This window comes from Cuculus canorus, chromosome Z (assembly GCF_017976375.1).
Source record: "Cuculus canorus isolate bCucCan1 chromosome Z, bCucCan1.pri, whole genome shotgun sequence".
Lineage (NCBI taxonomy): Eukaryota > Metazoa > Chordata > Aves > Cuculiformes > Cuculidae > Cuculus > Cuculus canorus.
This window is the reverse complement of record NC_071441.1, coordinates 18,019,469-18,042,285: the sequence shown is the minus strand read 5'-3', so window position 1 is coordinate 18,042,285 and position 22,817 is coordinate 18,019,469. Positions and strand designations below refer to the sequence as shown.

Sequence of the window (22,817 nt, the reverse complement as noted above, 5' to 3'; positions counted from 1 at the left end):
CTCTTTCTGCCTTTACCATTATTTTGCCTTTCATCTCCATCCAACCAGTGACGTCAGCCTTGTCCTCTTTTTGTCTTTTCACAGGTTATTTCTATTTTAATGCCCATAGAAAACAATCAGAGAACAACTTCATGAACCTATATTTCTCCATATTTTTGAACCTGTTCACAGACCCTGAATTCCTCAAAGATCAGTACAGTCCTTTGCTGGGCTCAGGACACCATGCCAATAAGGAAAAGTCAATCCTAATGACAACTGCTAGTGATAAATATATTTCTCATAATGAATTGTTAAATTAAGTTACTATAGATAAAAAAAAAAATTGTACCCCTTGCCATTTTTTTTTGAGTGGTGGAAGTTGATGTTTTTCAAGACTGGGATAAATTGGTTCTAGCAGAAGGTGTATGCTTCACCAATTAAAACCAGTATGCATGCATTTGTCAGTGTTCAGATCCTCATCAGAACATTTCCTTAATAGTCCTTTCAGAGTTCAACAAACCGAAGGCATCCTAGAAATATTGCCAGAGCCCAAGAACACCAGGGCAGCTGCCACACCCTATCTAGCCATGATTTCATAGAGCAGAGGCAAACTACTTCCAAGTAGTGAAGCAGGGATACCCAGCCTAGAAGGGAACGTATTTCTTCAGTCATGTATGCTAAGGATTTTTTGCTTTGATATTCAACAAATATCTTCTGGTCTTGTATGGTTCATAGTGAGGTATACCACACAAGCCTGAGCACCTCAGATTAAAGTTAGGGCTATGCATTTCAGAGCTTCTCCACTAAATTAACTTAGACTGCAGGTGGGTACAATCCATTATTTTAAAACTGGATGTTTCTATTTACAAGCACAATTACTCTGATAAGGACAAGAATATATTTGCAGATGTAGGAGTCTGAGCCACTGCTAATGAAAACAGGAAGATAGACATATTTGAGAATTTTATCAGTGACAGGAATTGTCACATACAGAAAGTTGCCCAAGCCCTGTTACCTTCTTGTTCTGGAATACCTGTATTTTGATGGTAGATGGTTCCTGGTTTTGAAGGTATGCTTTCCTCTCCTGATATTTTTTTCTGACTAAGAATCCCCTTGCTCGGGCTTGCAGCTGAACAATCAGATTTTCATTAGCAAGCCACAGCTGCTCTCGGTTGTAATCTGCTGTAACTTGCCCAACAATGCTCTGTTAAGAGATCACAAAAACCCATCACTTGAAAGCAGAAGACCTCAAGGCAAAACCATCTTGGAATTTGGTCAGTGTTCTTTATCATCTGTATAGCTTATGTTCATCCTATCCAAGACCCTCTGATTTACCCTTAGATTTTAATTAGTTTGAAGTTAATTAGTTTGAAGGAAGAGCTACTTTGCCACCACTGGATTTTATATGAAGGGTAACTGAACTCCTTCCAAGCCCCAAGATTTTTGCAGAGGTCAGACATTTAGAAATGTTAACTGAGTCAGATCACTCTAGCGAAGCACACTCAAGTACTGCCGTAGTCAGAATTTCAGAAGGACCTACAGTGTAACTTTCGCTGTTTGTGCAGCACAGTAAAACCCTAAGTCAGATGGGCTGCATCAGAAAAAAAAAACTAAACCACATTGTGCAGAAGCTTGTCTGATCCACTTTGTTCTAAGTTAAATTTTGTGCTAATGCAAAACTTCCACAGTAAGAGAGTTGAAGTATCACACTCATCTCATTGAACCTGGAGATACAAGAATGCTGTCAGATGATTAGACAAACATAAGACAGTGTTTCCACCTGCCCCCAAACACATAATGCAATTCTTTGTCATGGGCCAACGTGAAGTCAAACAAAATGAAAAAAGAAGTGGAGGCAATCAGTCTTTCCTCCTCTAGTGTCTGAATGTGGCCATTAAAATGAATGCTGTAACTTCCAGTTCGGAAATCCCTACATCATTGTCAGACATCAGACAGGAGGCTGTGCTATCACTGTCTGCTTAGACTTAAGTTACTGCTATTGTCAGAAGCAGAAACTGAACTAAAGTTATCTTCAGTCTCACCCAGCACAGCCACTTTTCTCTCAAATATCTACACCGCATTCGCAATAAAAGCAAATGTTGCAGCTACCTACCTGGATTTCTTCACCAGTTAACCATGAAGTTTTTGGTACAACTCCTTCAGGGGTAACACAAGTACCTTCCTCAGTCTCCACATTGTAATAGTACTCGTACATATTTTTCATTACAAGTTTAATCCATGGACTTTCATTAGAATCTAAAAGCAATACATACCATCAGTACACATGTGCCCTGTTACACTGATAAATTACAGCTCTCCCTACCCATTTACCATCTCTACACTTGAAACAAAGCCATTGTACATGCAAAGTCACTACATATCTTGGTGCAGTTTGTATTAAGGATGTTTTCAAAGTATCCTGTTAGGTGGATCAGGATCATTCTTCTAGAATGAAACAGCTATGAGGTTAGTACAGACCTACTGCCAGCTTCTCCAAACCCCAATGTGCCGAGTTAGTACTCGCTCCTGAAACAGTCTTCCATCATCACTCATAAGTGAAACCAAGACTGTGGTTATTAAAAAATGTTGTTCTTGTCTCCTGGCCAGATGCTAGCCTTATTGACACTAAGCTCACATGGAACATTTCCTATAACCACATCATTATCTTGTTTAGTGCTCCGGTAAACAAGGCTGTACCCTGACAAGCAGGAAAAGCCTCATTTCCTTATGGAAAAAAGGCCCCAAGGTGAAGCTGATAAGGTCATTTGTGCAAAATGCCCTCTCAAAACGCATGTTGCAGGATGAAACCTGCCCATCTTCTGTAAGAAAGTGTAATACACTGATGGCAACTTCTTTTCTTTTTAATTGTTAGCCGATCTTAGCTGTGTTAAGAATGCACAGCTTGCAGCTCTAATATGACAGAACACCCCATTGTCTTTCTATGGACAGATTCTGGCCCCAGCTTTTGCTGATACCTTCTGCTCTGGCAGAAATGGGCCTTGGACACTCTGGCAGAGCCTGGCTTGACCTTTGACAGTAACTTGTAGGCTGAAATGTGCAACGTAATGCTTCTCTGAACCTACTAACAAGAAAAAATAAATCAGGGAGTACTACAGTTTTCTGAGAGGTTGAACTACTCTACTGACAGTCACAGGGAATTTACCCTAAATTCACTCAGTGGCTAGTTTGAGACTCTAGGAAGTCTTATTCCCTTGAAGTAACCAGCCTTGTTTCTGAGCATGTACTGTAAGTCTGGATATGTGCAACAGCTCAGCATCATGTAGAAAGCGCTTGGGGAAGTATAACATTTCTCAAAAGATTTAAAATGAGGAACCATCTTCAGTTTACAGTGATTTTAGATAAGCCTTTTGGGCTAGTTTTCCAGTTCCCTCAGTAATATGGACACATGGAACTGTCCTATTCAGTAAGGCTTTTACCTTCTGTAGTTTTCAAGTTCTTGGCTTCAGAGAGGTTCCTGAAGTAGGTTTCAGTGCACTCAGGAATGACTCGTAATCCAAACTTGGACTGCAGTATCATCAGGATTGGCTGTGAATCACCCTTCTCCAAGCTCTTGTTAATCATTGATGTTCCAACAGCCACTAGGGTAAAACAATTACGTAGAAAATTAAGTAGTTTATACTCTATGTACCCACAACTTTAGCCTTCAGCAACTTTGATAATGGGCTTCTAAAGCTGGCAAACACAGACAGGATGACATACACAGCAATTCAGTGCTTCACCCCTTTGCAGCCTCCTTCATGCTTGTAAGGACAAGTATTCCCAAGAACAGCAAGCTTATTAGATAGAAAGCATGCACTCTGCCCAGGCTGGGATGCAGCCACAGCACAACTGAGAGCATTCTGAGGGCATAGCTGTTCCCCTATCAAGTGACACACCAGAAGACACCAGGGCCAAGGCTGAGGGTGGCAGGTTCCCCCACTTCAGCCTGCTCTAACAAGAGCCAGGCCATCATCTGCTGATCACTTGGGAACCTTCTAGAGGTACATTAAGTCATTAGGTTACCAGCTGTAAACCCTAACATTCACTTTTACTGAGCAAAATGGGATTGCATTGAGCATAGCCTAACAGCATCCTATCTGGGTTCCTGAGGTGAACCTTTCTTGTCCTTACCCCATGGGAGCATGTTTAAAGCTGGTGCAGCAAATTTGTGCCCTTGAGTTTGCCAAAGATGCAGCTTTTGCTTTCAGAGCACATAAAAGCACCCTGAGAGGTGACGCTGTGAAGCACATTCAAGCTTTGAGGTTATACAACGTTACCCGTATTCTGATTCAGGACTTCCTAAATGTCTTTTGCTTTGTGCAGGTGCCAACATCACTGAAGGAGCTGATACCACCACACCTGACAGCACGTAGCAGCACATGCCACTTCAAAGTGCCTTACACATCACAGGTATATGCTGCTTTAGAAACTGCTGCTCTGGTCTTTAATCTTGTTCTTTTACACCTAAATTCAAGATCCAGGCATAGAGGAACAAATGAATAGACATATGGCTAGAACATATACAATATACACTGACGTAAGTGAACCTGGCTACATTGGCTTCCCACAGCTGCACTTCACATTGCAACACCAAACCCTTTTCCTTATTTTGTATGTATCCAGATCAATAAGAAAGGATCTTTCCCTACCCTCAGTTCTCTGCCTGCACAGAACTGAGCCAAAAGTTGCTTGGTACCAGGAGTCTACAAACAGGTGTGTTAGATGAGACTGAGCTAGCAGGAGAATGTTTCGGTAAGAGAAACGTTTTTTCTTTGTGGTCAGTTTAACTAAGGTGGAATGAGTAGCTTTGGCTAGAAAGCAACAGATCAACCTCCAAAGAGATTGGCAGCCAGCTGAGAAACAAAGTGAACACACAATACCACACAACTACCATGTGGACTTCTACCGGATAGTGTCCTGCTATTTCTCTCTGCTTTGAAATACACGCCTGCCAAGCATGCACATGTTCCCCAGGAGACTGGAGATGTGGTATCATGATGCCCAGGCATCCAGCCTCAGCAGTGAGGAAACAGCAAAAACCGGGAAGCCACATACTACCAGCTTGCTGCTGCAAGTCCAGGTGGCTCTGGGAGCTCAGCCCTAGTCATACACAGTCCCATGTGCCCTGTCAACTCTGATGATCAGTATTTGAATGCTTTTGTTCCTCCTTTTCATCCTATAGAAATGGGTGCTGGAAGCTATGGCTATAAAGACAAAAAAGCACACAATCTAATAGTTGTTTCTGTAAGTTCCCTGCTGCCTATCTATCTTTTTTTTGCATCTTATGCCTTAATTGTGCCTATATTTTTTGAAGGAAAACATAAATGAAAAATGTTTATTAGGGAAAAAACCCAATTCAACAGAAGTTATTCCTTTTCACTGAAGTGTTAACAATTAATACTGTGACTGTTTCTCTAAACAAAGGCCATGTGAAACTTGTAAAATAAGCTAAATAGAGCTTAGCCATCCCCAGCTGTAGGAAAACTGTGGGTTCCAGCCACCTCCTGAAGCAGCTGTGATACCAGTACCAGATTAACTCTGTAAGGGTTCTTTTCTGCCCCCATCCTCCCTTCAAACAGCTATAACATATGAAGATGCAGCTGTCTGGTATGATAAGCCTGAACTGTCAGCCTGAACTGTCAACAGGGACTCTCTGTGCGAAGGTAAGATTGGCAATGGTGTCTGTTCCTGAAGGCAATACAGCTATTTAGTCAATCTCATTTTGTCTTCTGTTTAGATAAGGAGCATAAGGGCTGAACTGATTTGAGAAGTTAAGTAAGGTGCAATCAACACAGCAAACATCACAAAGAATTAGGAAGCACATCAGCACTTACTGAACACATCTTCTTAAATGAAGATAAAAGATACAGAGTCCCTTACTGACAGGGAAGGCAGTCTGTAAAAACCCTTTAAAACTCCAATATTGTAGTATTTAATACTTGTATAAGGCATAAAAATTAGTTTGGAAGGATCAAGACTGTTTCAGTGCAGCTTTTATTATCTTCTCTTATCTTAATGCTTATTTTATTGCCATTACTGCAGCAATCTCAAAAATATACTTTGTTCTGACTGAAAAATAAGTTTTTGACTGACTGGCAGAAGTTTTGAAGTCAGACATGTGGAGCTGCTTGCCTTTCAAAATAGCATTTCTGACATAGATCAAAATAGAAGTCTATGTCCAAGTTATGATCAAACCAAACTAAGTTTAGACTACATGAACACAACATGCTAACTTCCTGAGACAGGATGTATTTGTTATCAAGTTTTGTGCCTTGGGGAAATTTTAAATCTCAGTTTTTAGCTGCAAAACCTTAGAGCTCTTCTGAAGAATGTGTTGTGCTGACACCACTTCCTTTCAACCCAGAGGGCAGAGTACAAGAGATTAGTAGTTATTTCCACAAGTGACTTGTTAAAACAATTCTACTAATCATACTTCATTGTGAAAAGCTGTGCATTTACTACAAACAGATTATTTGAAAATATTTTACTACAACAATTAGCTGGTGGATGAAGCAGTGGCCTATCATTATAACTGGTCTATAGATAATGCTATGCTAATTTCTGCAGGTCATTTATGAGAGAAATTCTTAATGCTTTTACAGCAATAGATACAAACAAGGATGTTTTCAAGTCACTTCTCAGCTTAAACTTACATCTGTTTAAGCTATGCATTTCCTTCCCTTCTCTGCACTCAGATGTTTCCTCACGCCTCTGAGCGGTATTGATGGGAAACTGGTTTTGCCCACGAAAGAATTTCTCAGCAATCCTAACAAGAGCTTAGCTAGGACAATGTACGTGCATGTGACCTCATCCCAGAAAACACAAGCCAGGTGCTTTCCATTACAGACTTATTATATTAAGACTGCATTAATTGATTAAATAAATTCTAAACTAACAGGAATGCTAAATCCAAAGTTTCTGTAGCAGGGATAGGAGATTTTGTAATAGCTAGCTGTTCATTTTCTTCCACCCACAACTTCCCAAGCACTAACTACTTATAGACAGGCTATGTCAACAGGCTGACGCACCACACTGAAGAAGGCTGTATACAGCACGACAGGAATGCACCAACTTCAGCAGTTGTATTCACAGCCTCTTAGGGTACAAAAGAAGGCCACACTGACTCACTCAAAGCCCAGTCAAGCAGAAGGTGAACCAGTACACAGTGTCAAGCTAACAGCCTCAGCAAATCTGTACTTAGGCAGGAACATCTAGGGACACCACTGTGCCCTCCAGTGTGCCTCATACACCCAGCTACACTTGCTTCTCCATTATTATTTGCTGAAGTTTATTATGTATTATGAATATTTTTCTAAAATTATTATATTAAATCCAAACTTTCACAGAAGGTATTGAGTACATCCAGTACATAATGCTCTGACTGGACTAGCTGCAGCATTTTTCCTACAGATTTCCTCTTCTCTGCAGATTGGAAGAGTACCTACTTCTCAAAAAAAGCCCAAGTGCTCTTTTTACACTAGTTTTGAAGTTAATACGTCCCCAATTTTTGTTTGTTAGCACTTAATAGAAGGCACATAATGAAATAGGATTAAGTTCTAAAGATGTAAGAATTTGCTCTTAGAACAAGCACCAAGATTTTAATCTTGTAAAATGAAAGTAGGCTCCTGAAAAGTATAACCTCCTCATTCACATATCCTTCTGTTTCACCAGCCATGTGAAGTTACACTGACTCTAGAAATCTTCATCATGATTTTAACCTATACAACCAAATCTGCTGAATTATTAGCCAAGCCTTAAGGGGTACCACATCAGATAAAACTAATATCACCCCTGGAGATCTAAGCCACCCTAATTTAGCATGACAAAGAACAAGCATTTGTTTCTTTCTGTATGTTTAAAGGGCTGCAATGCTTCCCTGAAGTGGAAAAAATAAATTACCAGTTTCAGTTTTTCAAGACTAAGAAAAACAAGATCAATGCAGATGCGGCTTAATGCTTACAGATTGCTACTTCTTTTATATTGCTATTGGCATCACTGATTCCTTTTTGTATTTCATCCAGCCACAGAAGTGCTGATTCATCTTGGGATTCCTGGAAAAAGGATAGAGAAAAGCATTGAAAAAACAGTATTGTAACAAAAGTTGTCAGAATGTACAGACAGAGCTTCAATATACAATCTCCTCTTGGAAGTCCTTAGACACTTAAAAAACATTGACGGCTTAAAATCAGTAACAAACACATACATATTCTATTTACTGACTTGAATAAACTCCTGTTGAAACTCAAAGCTCTGAGATTTATATTTGGAAGACAACATCCTGACAAATATCAATAAAAAAAATTAAAAGAAGCTGGAAGCATTTTCATTTTCATGAAACGTAGGCAAGTGATCTTAGTGTCAAACGAAACCACACATTATCAGGCAGCACTGTGACAGCTGCATAAAGAGTACAAAGCAGAAGACTACAGGAAGCTGGCTTTCTTTCAGAATCCCTTATTTGGAAAGTATCTACATGTACACCTAAGTACACATTACAGCAGAAAAATAACTACAAAAACTGACGTAGAAAGACAGCTCAGATTTTGTAACGATGACTTCTCTCAGGTGGTGAGCATTTCAGGAATTAAGCAGTAAAGCAGGTCTCACTTCCTATAGGCTAAGTGTGTGGCATTAAACCCAAGTTAAAACAGAAGGTACAGGAAAGTGGGCTCAGAATCCTCATTAACTGACTCTGCTCTGGCTGCCCAGGTTCACAGGTGAACCAACACTTTACTTGAGAAAACAGTGTTTCAGAGCTACAGTGACATTTGGAATCAAATCCGATAAGTGGGGAACAAAACTACTTCTAAAGATGAAACAGTAGGTCCAGATGTATAATAGACTACTGATGAGAGAAACTGGAATGTACAGATTTGTTAAAGATCTAGAGGTGTATGCACACAAATATTTCAGGAAAACTCTCCATAAACTCTCTGAAGTTAAACATGTGGACAAAGAACGAACTTCACAATGAATATCACAATAGGCTCCTGAAAAGTATAACCTTCTCATTCACATATCCTTCTGTTTCACCAGCCATGTGAAGTTACACTGACTCTAGAAATCTTCATCATGATTTTAACCTATACAACCAAATCTGCTGAATTATTAGCCAAGCCTTAAGGGGTACCACATCAGATAAAACTAACATCACCCCTGGAGATCTAAGCCACGCTAATTTAGCATGACAAAGAACACACATTTGTTTCTTTCTGTGTTTAAAGGGCTGCAATGCTTCCCTGAAGTGGAAAAAATAAATTACCAGTTTCAGTTTTTCGAGACTAAGAAAAACAAGATCAATGCAGATGCTAGTTTTGTACACAACTGCAGGCCAAAAATCTAGTAAATCTGTTCCAGCAGAAATTACCAAAAGAAGACACAGGAAAAAAACCCCTTAAAGACAGACTCTTTAGTTTGCCTCATATATGTAAACAAGGTAGCAGGATATCTAAATAAAATCCAGTGGTGTCAGGCAGTTGCATGACAGAAAACACGCTCCACAAATTCTCCTAACACAAAACTTTACACCTGACAGGCCATATACTAAATTCCCCAAATACAATCAATTATTTTGAGAGAAGGTTTGGGAAACTGAAGAAACTCTTATCTGGCATCCAGCTTTTACGCAGTAAATACAACAAATACTGCTCTGGAGCCAAGTACAGCTTATGCTGAGCCTTGCCTCTAGCTTGGAAGCCAGACCAAGACTTGGGATCATTTTGTGTGCTGAAGCAAGCTGTTGTTATTTAGCATTCAGGGAGGAAGGGGTGGGGAGGAAAAGCTAGGCAGAGTAAAAGTAAAGTATCAACAAAACAGCAGATGAAAATAGGGGAAAGGTTTTAGAGGCTGCAGGCTGTGGAGGGGTGGGAACAGTCCAAGCAGAGGCAGCAGCTGGATCGAAGGAGCACAGACAGCTAGCGGTGGGTAAGGAGGTAAAAGACAAAAGCAGAGCACAGTTTTTCTTAAGGCATGTTTGTTTGTGTGACTTGCTTTCACCTTTGCATTTGCTAAAATAAGATCTAACTTCTCCAAGCCTAGCTTCTTCCTCAAGAAGGGCACAGAGTTCAGCAACACAGCGTTTAGGTCTGTTGATGAGACCCTTGAGGATTTACTGAACACTAATTTTTCCAGAAAACACTTTACCTGAAAATATCTGCGTATACAAATTCCAGTAGAACCTGCCACATCGGCTTCAGGGTCATGGTAAATCAGGAGTTAAATGGTTGCTGTAAAGCAATTTTATCTGTGTTTGGCAGAGGCTGAAACTGAGTCATGTGTGAATATTTGGATTTGTCACACCCTCTTGCTGTAGTAGACAAAGAACAAACTAGCTCCTTACCATAAACCTCAAGCCTACAGGATGCATTTGGAGGACAGATCAATCACTCTTTAATCTCTTACAGGAGGGGGAAAAAAATCCCTCCACAAAACGTCCTGTGAGATGAAGTAGAACGGTATCATTATTTGGCTATCTGGATTTCACGTACTACAATGAAGATACTTGTTTTCATAGGACTGCTTTCTTTTACCTCCAGTCTTTACACAACAGGTGAGTCCTCATTTCTGTATATATTCCGTATTTTAGTCAGTAATATGGGCTTTTGTTAAGATTGGCACTTCCCCAGCTTAAATGGGTTGTAAATGCATTACAGAAAACTACCCTAGGAAGTTTCACTTAAGGCAGATTTTTATTCTTCCATTTTAGTGACACTATACCCACTCCTCCAGTTGCTCTCTATAAGGAACTGTATAGAAGGGATCTTTCTGTGCTCACAGAAAACACTTCTTTCTAGTATTTCTGTAGTGACATGATAATCTTAAACATGTACAGTCTTGTTCTTTCTACTTTAAAAAGTTCTACAGAATTCATTTCACAGATGGTCCTACTACAAGGAAATGTTCAGATAACTATTGTGACAAAAATAACTAAACAAAGTAATCAAATAAGCCCAATTTTCCCATCAATAAAATTTAAGCTGTTTTCAAACCAAACATTTTTAAAAGCTATTGTAAATATATATACACAATATATAAGCATATGCATACACACGTGCGTTTTAAGAGTAACCAAAATTCATTTTCTGGATTAACTGTGCGGTCTATAAATTATCATTTCAAAACATTCTACCATAAATCTGCCAGTGAAAATTGATAAAAGTTTTCCATGTTTTATTCCAGTATGGAAGGGCAAAAGGAAAACACAAATTTTCATCGATATTTCAGTTAGCTTCTGAATTCCATATTCAAGATGCACGTTCCAAATCTTATGCTAAATATTTTTGCACTAAACATAGCTAAGAAAATTTTAAAATGACAAAATCCATTACACAGTTGTTTAGTATGCAAATCCGTTTTGTTACACGTGGTTTTAGAAAGTATATTGAGCACATTTGTGCTTCATCTGGAAACATCAATGTCTCTTCAAAGCTCTTTACTAAAGACTGAGGAACAGGCATTAATAAAAGCAGCATCATTGGCTTTGCCCACATGTTAATGATACTCTCTGAAAATTTTCCTGCTGCATGAAAAGTTTTAGTTACTTATCAATAAATTTGATCTAATATCAGCCCAAGTGATTGTTTCCATTTTGCAAGATTAACTGCCCTTCCTCATGTATAAGGAGCTGAGATCTAGTTTGTGTTAGTCAGAAGCTGAAGAATACCAGTAATATGATATGCGAGACAAAAAAATTGTGGGTTATTTCAATTTTCTAATTTCAAAGTTTCAGTCCGTGTTAGGCAAGACAGCACTTTTTGCATCTTTTGCAGTCATGCATTTCATCCATGAAGTTACAAGGGTGGTGCCACAGTTTGCTTTGGAAATCCTGATTGAGCCTAGACCAAGACTGCTGATTATATAATGAATTATCAAGGTTGCTACTACTGGGAAAATCCTCTACATGTGACAAATATTATACAAATGTATGATATTTTTTGCCAAAAATTACTGAAAATGCACAAAATACAGAAAGATCAACTCAACACTAGATTACTGTAAATTTTCAACATTGGGTGTGAGATGATAAAGTGAAGATTGTCCTTGAATACATTTGGTATGAGCACCCAAAGCAAACGAGAATGCCGCCTATCTTTTCAACATTTTTTTTCCCCACAGCGAGATGTTTATCTTTCTCTGAACCTAGAGGTCAATTATAGTGTTAATCAAGTAGTTTGCCCTTTTTAACAATTTTAACTTTTTTTTTTAAGCTTCAGAATTTTCACTGAATGGCTCTGCAATTAAAACTGTGTCTCTTATCAAGACTTTCCGTGGAATTTCAGCAAGAGACTATGATTACATTCCCCCTTATGCTATAGAAGGGGAGACAACAACAACCATCCATATCAGAGAACAAAAATGTTCTTCCAGAAAGTTAAATGACTCTACATTAACAGAAGTGAACAACACCACGTTGGAGTATCTGACCAGTTCTTTGAGTACCAAGCTAATACCTACTGTCTACCTCAGTGCTGTTTTATTGGGTGTACCATCCAATGCCATAATTCTGTGGATGCTGCACTTCCGGATCCGTTCTGTGTGCACTGCCATCCTCTACACAAACTTGGCAGTTTCAGATCTGCTGTTCTGCATCATGCTGCCCTTCAAAATTGCATATCACATCAATGGGAACAACTGGATTTTTGGGGAAATGTTATGTCGAGCTACCACTGTGGTGTTTTACGGCAACATGTACTGCTCAATTCTGCTGCTCATGTGCATCAGTGTCAGCCGCTACGTGGCCATCGTTCATCCCTTCACCTACAAGAGCCTGCCGAAACGTGCCTATGCCATTGCAGTCTGTGCTACTGTGTGGATCATTGTCTTCTTGTACATGCTTCCACTTTGCATAATGCAGCAAAGCTATTATGTGAAACAACTAGACATTTATACCTGCCATGATGTGCACAGTGCTTGTGAAACGATATCTTCCTTCCAGTTCTACTACTATGTTTCTCTAGCTATATTTGGGTTTTTAATACCTCTTACAACTATCATTTTCTGCTATGTATCAATTATACAAACACTCAAGACCCATGAATGGTTCTGGTATGTTAAAGTCAGCCTTCTGATCCTTACCATCTTTGCTATTTGCTTTGTGCCAAGCAATATTATCCTTATCGTCCATCACATCAACTATTACTATTACAACACAGATGGGTTATATTCTTTTTATCTAATTGCTTTATGCCTTAGTAGCTTAAACAGCTGTCTCGATCCTTTCCTTTATTTTCTGATGTCAAAAATTAGAAGTCAATCCAATATTTATCTAACAATGGTTAAAATATCTAGGGAAAAATGAATTAAGTTCTATATTTATATTATTGGAATTATGATTTTGTATAGTATTAACCCAGACAAAGAAACCTCAGGTGCAACAATTAATTTTAAAAAATTAAAAATGTTAAACAATCTCAGTAAAATTTACTTCCTTCCACATGCCACACAAGGGACATCCTCAGAAATATACTTTAAGCACTATAATTTTATCACATGTATTGCAACATCCGGTGTACTTAAATTCAAGGAAGTGTCTCCACACCTCTATTTCCTTCTGAGAATTTCACCTTCATGGCCATGAACAAGAAACCAGAGTATGAGTCATTAAAGCCTCCAAACACCAGAAGAGGAATCCATTTACAAACAGTATTTTTAGACTCATTCATGGTTTCCATATACTTCAGATTAGCTTTCAGCCTACAATCACTGCAGGAACAGTGATGTGAAAACATGGTTTTGGACCAGTGGAAATGGGAACAAGTAAAAGCAGATTCTATGTGCCTGGAAACTGTCAAAGCTTTGCAGAAGATCCCTGTCACACAACTGAGAGCAAGTACTGCCCTGGACGCTGGAAATAAAGAGCCAGAGTCCCCACAGGTTCAAGGAGCAACAAATCTGCAGCCACAGACATGGCATCTGACACTTTCAAGACAGCAGCCCCTATGAGGCTGCTTAACCAGCTTTGCACTAGGGACTTGTTCTTCCACTTTGTCAGCGTCTGCACTGTTCTAGCCAATGAGGATTGGCTGGAGCTAACCCTTATCAGTGTGAATCCAGGCATGTATTATTCTTGCTTTGTAAGCAAAGCAAGGAAGTTATTGTATAGTATTCTCTATTTCTACATCCTCACAGGAAATACCTAGAGTATTACATATTACAAATACTAAACTTAGTTATAATTGATTGTCCCTGTCAGTAAAGCAAAGGATTAGCATTTATGTTTATAGAAATTCAAAACCTACATATATACCTACAAAAGTTCCTACAAAATTAGCTCAATGGTTGGCATTTGCATTTGTCACTGCAGCATATAAGACAGTGATGAGACAGAAGTATTTTACCGCAGTTTGATAATAGTATTTTTAAAATTTTACTTCAAATGATTTACACTGAAAATGTCTCATAGGAATTTGCAGTCTGCTAAGATTCCCTCCCTTCAATTTCCTCTGGCTACTAATTTGAGTTTGTTTTAATCATGCCATTCCTTTAACATCCACACAAACAGATTTTAAAAGCAATTCTAAAATAATTCCTATGTTACATAACTATTGTAAATATAAAAAATATAAACAATATAAAAAATAGGCACCTGTGTGCCTATTACTCATAAAAAGAAAATAACACAGGAATAATTTCAGAGTTTGGCTAATCTGCTTAACTTTCAAGGTATCCAAATGCTCCCGAAACATGGTGTTTCTCTTCACTCGGACCTGAATATGCTTGGTTTGTAATGGCCTTGAGAGTCATTGGTAGCTGTGGCTTAAGATTACAGAAATAAATTCCAGGTTTGCGTTTTCCATTTCAAGCAAGGAACAAGTAGGTGCAGACTGAGATTAAGACCAGTAATGGGTACTGGGAGATTTAGGCGCACACTTTACTTCCACCACAGCTACAGAGATATGACAGCAGGCTGGTTAGAATAAGCGAGCTGGTTTGACTCATATTTTTCCAGATGCTTGGAAACACAGGAAGTTCACAGGCAGACCTATCTGCTCCTCGTAAATCAAATACTTCCTTTCACCACAGCTCAATCTTAAAACATGTTAAATACAATTAAAGGCAGATCTTCTCTATAAACAGGGCTCAGGAAAATGAGGAATAGAGAGACTTTAGACATTGCGCTATCTTTCAATTCTGCTTGGATTATTTTATTTTTTTAGGAAAGTTCCATCTACATCATATCTTTACTTCAATAATGGTGATGCCTGTGTGATTGACTCGCATAGAGAGTATTTCAGATTAATACATCTGAACATTTCTTTTGGGAGCACACACAGTACAGTGTCCTCTTCCTGAGCTGGAGCAACGTTCCCGTTTACAGAGGGCAAGTTTTAAGTACTTGTCAGGGGACTGCAAAACCAAAATGCTTCAGGACACAAAGGCCAGTGGAAGTCTCTAAAAGCATCACAATTTTTTGAACAAGAAGATTTCAAAGAGATTGCACAATTTTTTGTTCCAAAACCTGAAGACACTCGTTTGCTTCCTATCAGCACATTCACACAGGGGCAGGAGTAGGCACCAGTTTTGCATTCGGGGAGAACAGCAACAGACAGCAGGCGTAAGCCAAGGCAGGACTACTGTGTGCAGGCATGTGGGCACACGTGAGCTGTAGATTACTGCCTTGGGGGCATCCTGGCTTATTACATATGCAGAAAGGGTCTGGCATGTCCTGAGCCAGAACTGCACAGCTACCATCTGCATGGACACACTCTGCATGCAAACACCAACCTTAGCCCTTCCAGGACAGTTAAAGCAGTCTGTGCGCACTTAACCATCCCCAGCACACACAGCGAGGGAGGACACACTTCATCCAGGGGTCTATGAAGGCAGCCCTTATCTGGGAACCCAAGCAAGAAACAGATGTCCACATTTGTTTTGACTGTTCTGTGGATTTTGGAAACAGTTTCATAGCATGTTACCACAGCTGAAATGCCAAGATAGCTGGAAGATATTTCTACAAGTCAAAGTTCAGAGATTTTCTCTAGCTGACCATAATACTTTAGGAATGCATTATGCTGATTTTAAGCATCTTTTCCTAATACTGGACATTTTAAGCGCTGTGCTAGCAGTATCTTTAGCTAATCTTTTGTTCAGTCACATGCTGTAAGCTGTTAGCCTGATCTTTGTTTATTCTTCTGAGCTGTGATGCTAACAAGGGCACTGCTTTGGGGGAAGCAGATAGCAATATCGTGTTGAGATAGGTTTAAATTGAAGGCACATGCAAAACACCCAGCTGCTAGTTGCATGATAAATCCAGAAGAAAAATTACATACAAAACTCTACTGTTACAAAACACCAAATTTAAGCAACTGAGACTCCTAAAAGTAGTTCCCAGGCTTTTCTCCCTCAGCATGCCTGTGGCACCTTAGTGGCAAAACCCTCAGTTCTCATCTACCTTGTAACTACCTGCATGACAGTCTAGTAACTAGATCTTTGCAAAAATTCATAACTATGTCAGGGCTGTCGCTGCCCACATACTCTAGTAGCTGCAGCAACCTAGTAGAATTAAAAATAAGCAAGGTTACATCAAGTCAGTAGTGACACACACAGAATACATCTCAATATTAAACACAGAGAATGAATCCCTTTAGCCAGACAGAATAAGTTGTAATGGAAAGTTTCTTAGTGCTGGTTTGCAGTCATTGTTTTTTTCACAAGTCCATCGTCACGACTAATCTAAATATCAGGGGAACAGGGCAGTGACACGTGTAAATTAAAAGAATTGACATTCCAGTTACGACAATCAGCTACAGTCAAAGCTCTGACCTTGCATTTCTGTGCTTTGGCATGGTGCAGAACATCCTGATAATGCCTTGCATTTACTGGTCTCACATCTTGCAGCTTGGCTGTAGGCAACAGTAGGGTTTCTAGAGTTTTCTTAGGATTTCCTTCATCAATTGCTTCATTGATGTGGCCAATTGCAATGATTTCTATGAAACAGAAAAGTTATTAAAAAGCACAATTACAAAAGAAAGATGCAAATTATCCAATATCAAGTACAAACAAAGCAGTAACATGGAGAATAGAAAAATCAAGTAACAAAAAGCAGAGGCAGCAACAGCAGCTGATTTAAAATTATTTTTGCTCAAGTATTCATGTGAAGCTATTAAGTTGCACTGTTTTCTTCTCTTCCACAGTTATTAATTCTTCTGAGTCTACTTCCTCATAAAAATCATCTATCCTTGCCAAAAAAAAAGAAAACAGCCTTCCCTGCTTTCAGGACAGGAAGTATCCACATGAAGCTTAAGGAAATGCTGGACATCACATCTAAATGTCCACCTACATAGTGACTCACAGTGCTGAAAGATTTATTTTCATGTGAATTCAGATCATATTCCTTGAAACCCTGATTTGGACAAAGACATACATACTGACCTTCCAAGCACAGCATTACACAGCAACTTAATCTCATTTCTTCAAATTTCACCTGAAATACCTGATCTGATAATGTTGACTTTATGAGAAATCAATTGGTTGTTCAGACTAGTGGCACTCAGGACTTCGGTCAGCAAGTAACATGGCCCAGAGTGTTTAGTAAAATGTCTAACTTTCCTTCAGACTTGTCTCAACACTAATGTCAATTTTCTCCTACTTGTAAAGCAGTGCTGAAGTACACCGAGTACCTTCTTCCAAAAGCCACCTTAGAAGGGCATCAGCCAAGGGTTTCCTCATCACCTGTGAGGGACAGCATTCCTGCTGATAGCAGATCAATCATCTCTCACCAACTCTCTCCCAGACCCGCCACAGCCCAGCTTGTAGGGTCATTGATCTATACCCTCATAAGGCTTTGGGAATGAGACAGTTTTCCGGGGCGCTAACAAAGAGGGACTGTGCAGATGTGGGCTTTTTTTATGGAAACACCTCTCTTCTTCCCCTCTCTGCTCCAAATAATCATCCCAGTCAGAGGCCAGTATCAAGGAAATGAAGTGCAGCTGTTCTAGTACTAAAGACCAACTCTCTTAATGCAAGACCACCTTTCCCAGGGCTTGTTTCAACTCCTAGCGACTGCACAGATTCAGACAAAAAAAGTGAACAAATCAGTCAGATGAACTGCTCAGCATCCCACTCTGCCAGAGGACATACACTGCAAGCAAGCTGTGGAGGTCTGCGTCAACCATTTCAATAGATTTAAGATGCAACTAAGCAGTCAGGATTTCTGTAATATGAAGCTTCACTTACCAGTATGAAACAGTAGCACGTGTGACACTGATGGCAGTGTGGGAACAGTCCATGTACCATGCATGGTACTTAAACCTGCACCTTACAAAGGCTCTCAAACTATATTCTAGACTACTTCCCAAATGACAAGCAGTCTGAAAGCTCCTTTCTTTGCTCCAGCAAAACGGGCACAACTCAATAGCCACAAATTTTAGTAAAAAAAAGAAATCATACTTCTATATCCAATGGAAAAACTTGGTCCTTTAGCATTTCTGAAGCTCAAAGGACCAGTTATTACATTTAATAAAACATAGAATCATAGCATAGTTAGGGTTGGAAGGGACCTTAAAGATCATCTAGTTCCAACCCCCTGCCATGGGCAGGGACATCCCGCTAGGTCAGGCTGCCCATCACCCTTTTAAGGCAAGGCAGCTACATTCAGCTTCAAAAATAAAAGTCTAAATCTATCTATATTAGAAGAAGTAAATTTCCTACCTGAGAGTAGGTGCTAAGTTACTTAAAAGGAAAGCAAGATAGATAATTGCACTCCATAACTCCTTACCAACTCCTTTGTGAAAAACAAACGCTTGGAAATCATTTAATATTTTTAAAAAATCTTTTCCACAGGACACTGCCTATAATTTCTTCTCCTATCCACCGACGTGCTCTTTGCTTACAATTTCTGCAAAACCCCTGAAGAAAGACCATGTAGTGCAGATACTGAAAGATACTGCCAGTTGGGCAGAGCCACGACATACGTAACAGCGCAGAAGGCAAACACCCTATGATATTTTGGCCAGCCAAAACTTAACTAGGAATACTTCAAGGACATTTAAAGACCAATGGGTGTCCAAAATTATTGAATGCTTTTCTGTCTTGAAGAGTATCTGAACAAGGCCATTCATCATAAAAAAAATTGTGTACCAATGACCAGACTATCATCTCTGTGGGTGATGTAGAGGAAGAATTACTTACTTTCATTTTCTTCTTGAATTTGCATATTAACCATGTCAATGCAGTTCTGGATATCATTCCAGCTTAAATAATCTTGGCCTTGAGATGAAGCCTCTGACTTAATAGACAATAGTGTATCAGCATAACTATAAGAAGATATAAAATGCATAAGTGTATTTCATACACAAGATAAACTGCCATAAAGTATTAGTCAGATGTATCATTCATCATTTAGTGCCTAGTATTTCTTTTCAATGAAACTCATCAATTCATCACTTGCCAGAGATTATACAGACATGCAAGCTGCCTTGCTGGTTCTAGGCATGCATTTCAGGATCTGAAAAAATGGTCCTGTACATTTATGCAGAGCACTTTTCTTGGCAACATGGGATGATAGTAATACATCCCCTGGACATACACTTTGCTATATGGCAGATTTGGGAGAACCTATGGTTGGCTTCTCGCTAAACTAAGTAAAAAAATCAGATTTTTTGCCCTAGCATCAGGTAGCAGTACCTCCCCTGCTACATCCATGCTCCCTCCATGTGGAGGATGATGGGCTATGAGCAGAGGAACGTAATAAAAAAAGACGTCCCTCTCTCCACAACTCAAGGTCCTTCAAAAGCACAGGGTCTATAGCCTGTATCTGCTCTTAGACAGACACAATGAACTGGAAACCTTCACAGTAGTGTAAACACATATATAAGTTAAACAGTTTTCATACTCCTGAATCAAGCATACAACTGCCACAATATGTCATATCAAATCTTAACTTGTATTTCCAGCAGAAACCTGAGAAATAAATTCTTGCCAGAAAAAGAGACTCAGCATTTCCTGCTCTGATTTGCTCTTATAGAGTTCAGCAGCTTGTGTTTAAGGACTTTCCAATCTGGAAGCTAAGTACCACTTTAACAGTTGCAAACAATGCTGTGCTCCATTAATTTATGTACTCTAAATTGAAATCTTATATATTCTTCAGGAATGAGTCGTACTAAGTGTTTTGTGACATGGCAGTTCCTTATGCAAATTTTAAATCTTATGTTTGATAAAGTCCAAAGTTTTCTCACTCCAATTCTCATTAAAAAAGTAAAAACTAAACTAAACTTTTATTAGCCTTCCCCACAATCTGGACACTTTTGCAGACCTCTGTTATATTTCCTCTGAAAACTCTCTTCTAGAAACACACTCCTAACAGATTAATCTCTCCTGGCAGAAAGTCATTGAACATCATCTCCCTTACTGAACTTTTCCCATTTCTACTGTATCCATTCTAGTATGGTGTAATCAAATCTTCCTGCAATATTCAATGCATGGTTTGGCAGCAGAGATAAAAATGGCATAATAAAATTTTATTTTATACTTCACTCCTGCTAATTCCTAGTGTTTTATTTGTATTGACTGGCAGCTTAATCTAAATATCAGGTCACAGTAATACCAGCCCAAAATGCTACACTTGGACAATTTGGGACCCATTTCTCTATTTCTAACATTGCTTCGCTTGCCTGCAAGCACCACCTTGTATTAGCAGAGGCCAAGTGCCATATTAATTTTGCTACCCCTTATGGTATTCTGCTTCTTCTAAACAAAACACTGGTTGGTCTCTTATTCTTATCCTGACTGCCACGTTTGCAGCTTTGAGACACCTAGCAAGGGCTGCTCTCAGAGTCACATCTCGGGGCAGCTTGGTGAAGATCTTTGGCCACCACCCATGCTCTTGAGGCTCAGCTTGCACACAAGCTGCAGCGTTGCCTGATATTTTTTACAGATACACAAAAGAATGCAGAGGTAACAGGATATGGCTGTGACAAGTCAGGCACGTGGCAGTACAAGCAGTTGGCAGATGAGTGAAGGCTGTAATTTAATGTTGAACATGCACATGTGCCACAGCATTGCATTCAGCTTTTTGGCAAGCGGGACTGTGCTACTTTTTTCACATCTTTGCAATTCTCAAGAAAAAAATGTCAGCTGTGACTTGAGTGACCTCCTGGACCTTAAGACATTAAATGCTACTCGATTCCAAAGATCAGCTTTCAGTATTGCAGAGAGGTTACTGATTAACAGTTTCCAGCTACAGTTGGTTTATATTTTTAGTGTCCACAAAAATTCTTGAGAAGTTAATATTTGCTTTCTGACAATATTTTCCCTGCACCTTACACATCTTCTGCCCTCAAACATCTGAAGTCATGAGACTGCTTATATTTAACGGATGCACAACCACATCAGCAACTGTCCCATTGTCTCTTATTAACTTATAACACAGATGTTTATCTTACAGCTCTTTCAGCTTCATAGCCACAACATAAGACAGCCCACTTAGTAAAATTCCTACTTATCCTTTTACAGAAGTTGCCAAGTCTCATCCAGACAAGTCAAAATGAACCTTTACCGTTGAAAGTTTTCCTCTTCCAGATTATTGAAGCCAATGCATGGGTTTCTGAGATGATTCTTTATCATTAGGATGTCCTTACTTTCCAAGGCCTGGTTTAGCAACACAACAGCTGACAACATTTCTACTGCAATAGATAGTTCATCATGTGCCAGGTAGTTCTGTAGGACAATAATGTACCACAGTCAGAAAGCAGTGTAACGAATTTGGGTTACACAGTCTAGATACCATCGAGGAGATGGACTTGATTTAAAAAGCCTGGCAAATTTTGTAGTCACAGGCATGTCAGATTAACACAACACTGGTGGTAGAGCTTACTGGGTTTGCTACACACCTCTTCAGTCTTTCCGTCTTTCCTCTGCCCCACAACCCTATCTATTCTGGTCTTACCCTCATAGCAAGGGTTTGCTTTTCTACACAATATATAAAACAGAGTTAGTCCTCATTAAGAGCATGCAACAATTAAAAAAAGTCAATTTGTTGCAACACAAGAGCTCAGCCAGAGCAAAGTGTCAAGAAACAGATTCTGTGATTCAATATTACCTATTCAACCAAAATGATTCATGCACTATATAACACCATTGCAAGAGAATTAAGTCTGATTTTACTCAACATGCTATGTTTGTGCTCTTTCATGGTTTGACTACATAACATCAGTGAGCAGGTCGTAAGCTTTTCACTCTTACCACAGCATTCTGTTGTTGGAGGTTGAACAGCTCATTCTGATAGACAGCAGCAGCAAATGAGTGAACAACAGGCAGCTGTGCCTCGGGTTTCATCAGTGCAACCAGTGTTTTACTAGGATCACAGTTACGAATTGCAGTATTGATATTGTCAACTGCTATAAGTTCTAGATAACAGCAGGGAAAGAAAAAACCTATTAATTTTCATATGCCGTTTGCTGTTTATGCCATGTAGATGACAATTAGGATATTCCAAATAATATAATTTGTTGTCATTAAAGAAAAAGCATTTTTGTGACATACTTTAAGACAACTGCTGAATTTTGCAAAATCAGTGTCTATTCAAAGGTATGCAACAAGTAACTGACTGGAGGACTTTGAAGTTTCTGTACTTGTAGATACTGGAAACTGCCTACTGTATTTTTAACCCAAAATAAGGAGCTGACTCCATTATAGCACTGAGAAAGACCTAAGAACCTTTCCGAGTTTCCTTGCAGTCAGTACTGCTGGGTATGTCACCTCCAGTGCCTCAGTCTTGTTTCACCCCAAAGCTCCTGTTCTTCTGTGCTGTGGTTTCTCCCTACCTCCTCCTTTCAGCAGGACCCAATTCAGATAACTAGAGCAAGCTCCTCCTGCAACAGTGACATTTTTATTGCCCATTT

The 22,817-nt window shown here is 39.3% G+C and overlaps 2 protein-coding genes across 8 annotated transcripts in view; one reads left to right on the top strand and one right to left on the bottom strand.

Annotated features, from left to right (window-relative positions):
- Positions 1-22,817, bottom strand: part of IQGAP2 (IQ motif containing GTPase activating protein 2) — a 130,972-nt gene that overhangs the window by 24,286 nt on the left and 83,869 nt on the right. For 2 of the 4 annotated variants that reach the window (XM_054053820.1, XM_054053821.1), the window contains 8 exons: positions 22,159-22,322; positions 21,473-21,633; positions 19,108-19,232; positions 16,741-16,904; positions 7,940-8,030; positions 3,417-3,578; positions 2,093-2,235; positions 1,013-1,183 (listed from right to left, as the gene is read on the bottom strand). In XM_054053820.1, coding sequence (XP_053909795.1) covers positions 1,013-1,183; positions 2,093-2,235; positions 3,417-3,578; positions 7,940-8,030; positions 16,741-16,904; positions 19,108-19,232; positions 21,473-21,633; positions 22,159-22,322 — 1,181 coding nt within the window. The remainder of the gene's footprint in view (positions 1-1,012; positions 1,184-2,092; positions 2,236-3,416; positions 3,579-7,939; positions 8,031-16,740; positions 16,905-19,107; positions 19,233-21,472; positions 21,634-22,158; positions 22,323-22,817) is intronic. The other 2 variants (XM_054053823.1, XM_054053824.1) reach the window with 1 other exon arrangement.
- Positions 9,801-16,734, top strand: F2RL2 (coagulation factor II thrombin receptor like 2). Of its 4 annotated transcripts, none has more exons than XM_054053826.1 (3): positions 9,801-9,911; positions 10,383-10,528; positions 12,186-16,734. In XM_054053826.1, exons 2-3 carry the CDS (start codon positions 10,471-10,473, stop codon positions 13,274-13,276), a joined length of 1,149 nt encoding a protein of 382 aa, XP_053909801.1. In that variant the 5' UTR covers positions 9,801-9,911; positions 10,383-10,470; the 3' UTR covers positions 13,277-16,734. The 4 variants fall into 4 exon arrangements, with proteins under 4 accessions (XP_053909801.1, XP_053909800.1, XP_053909802.1 ...); XM_054053825.1 differs by having other exon boundaries at positions 9,808-9,899; XM_054053827.1 differs by having other exon boundaries at positions 9,809-9,903.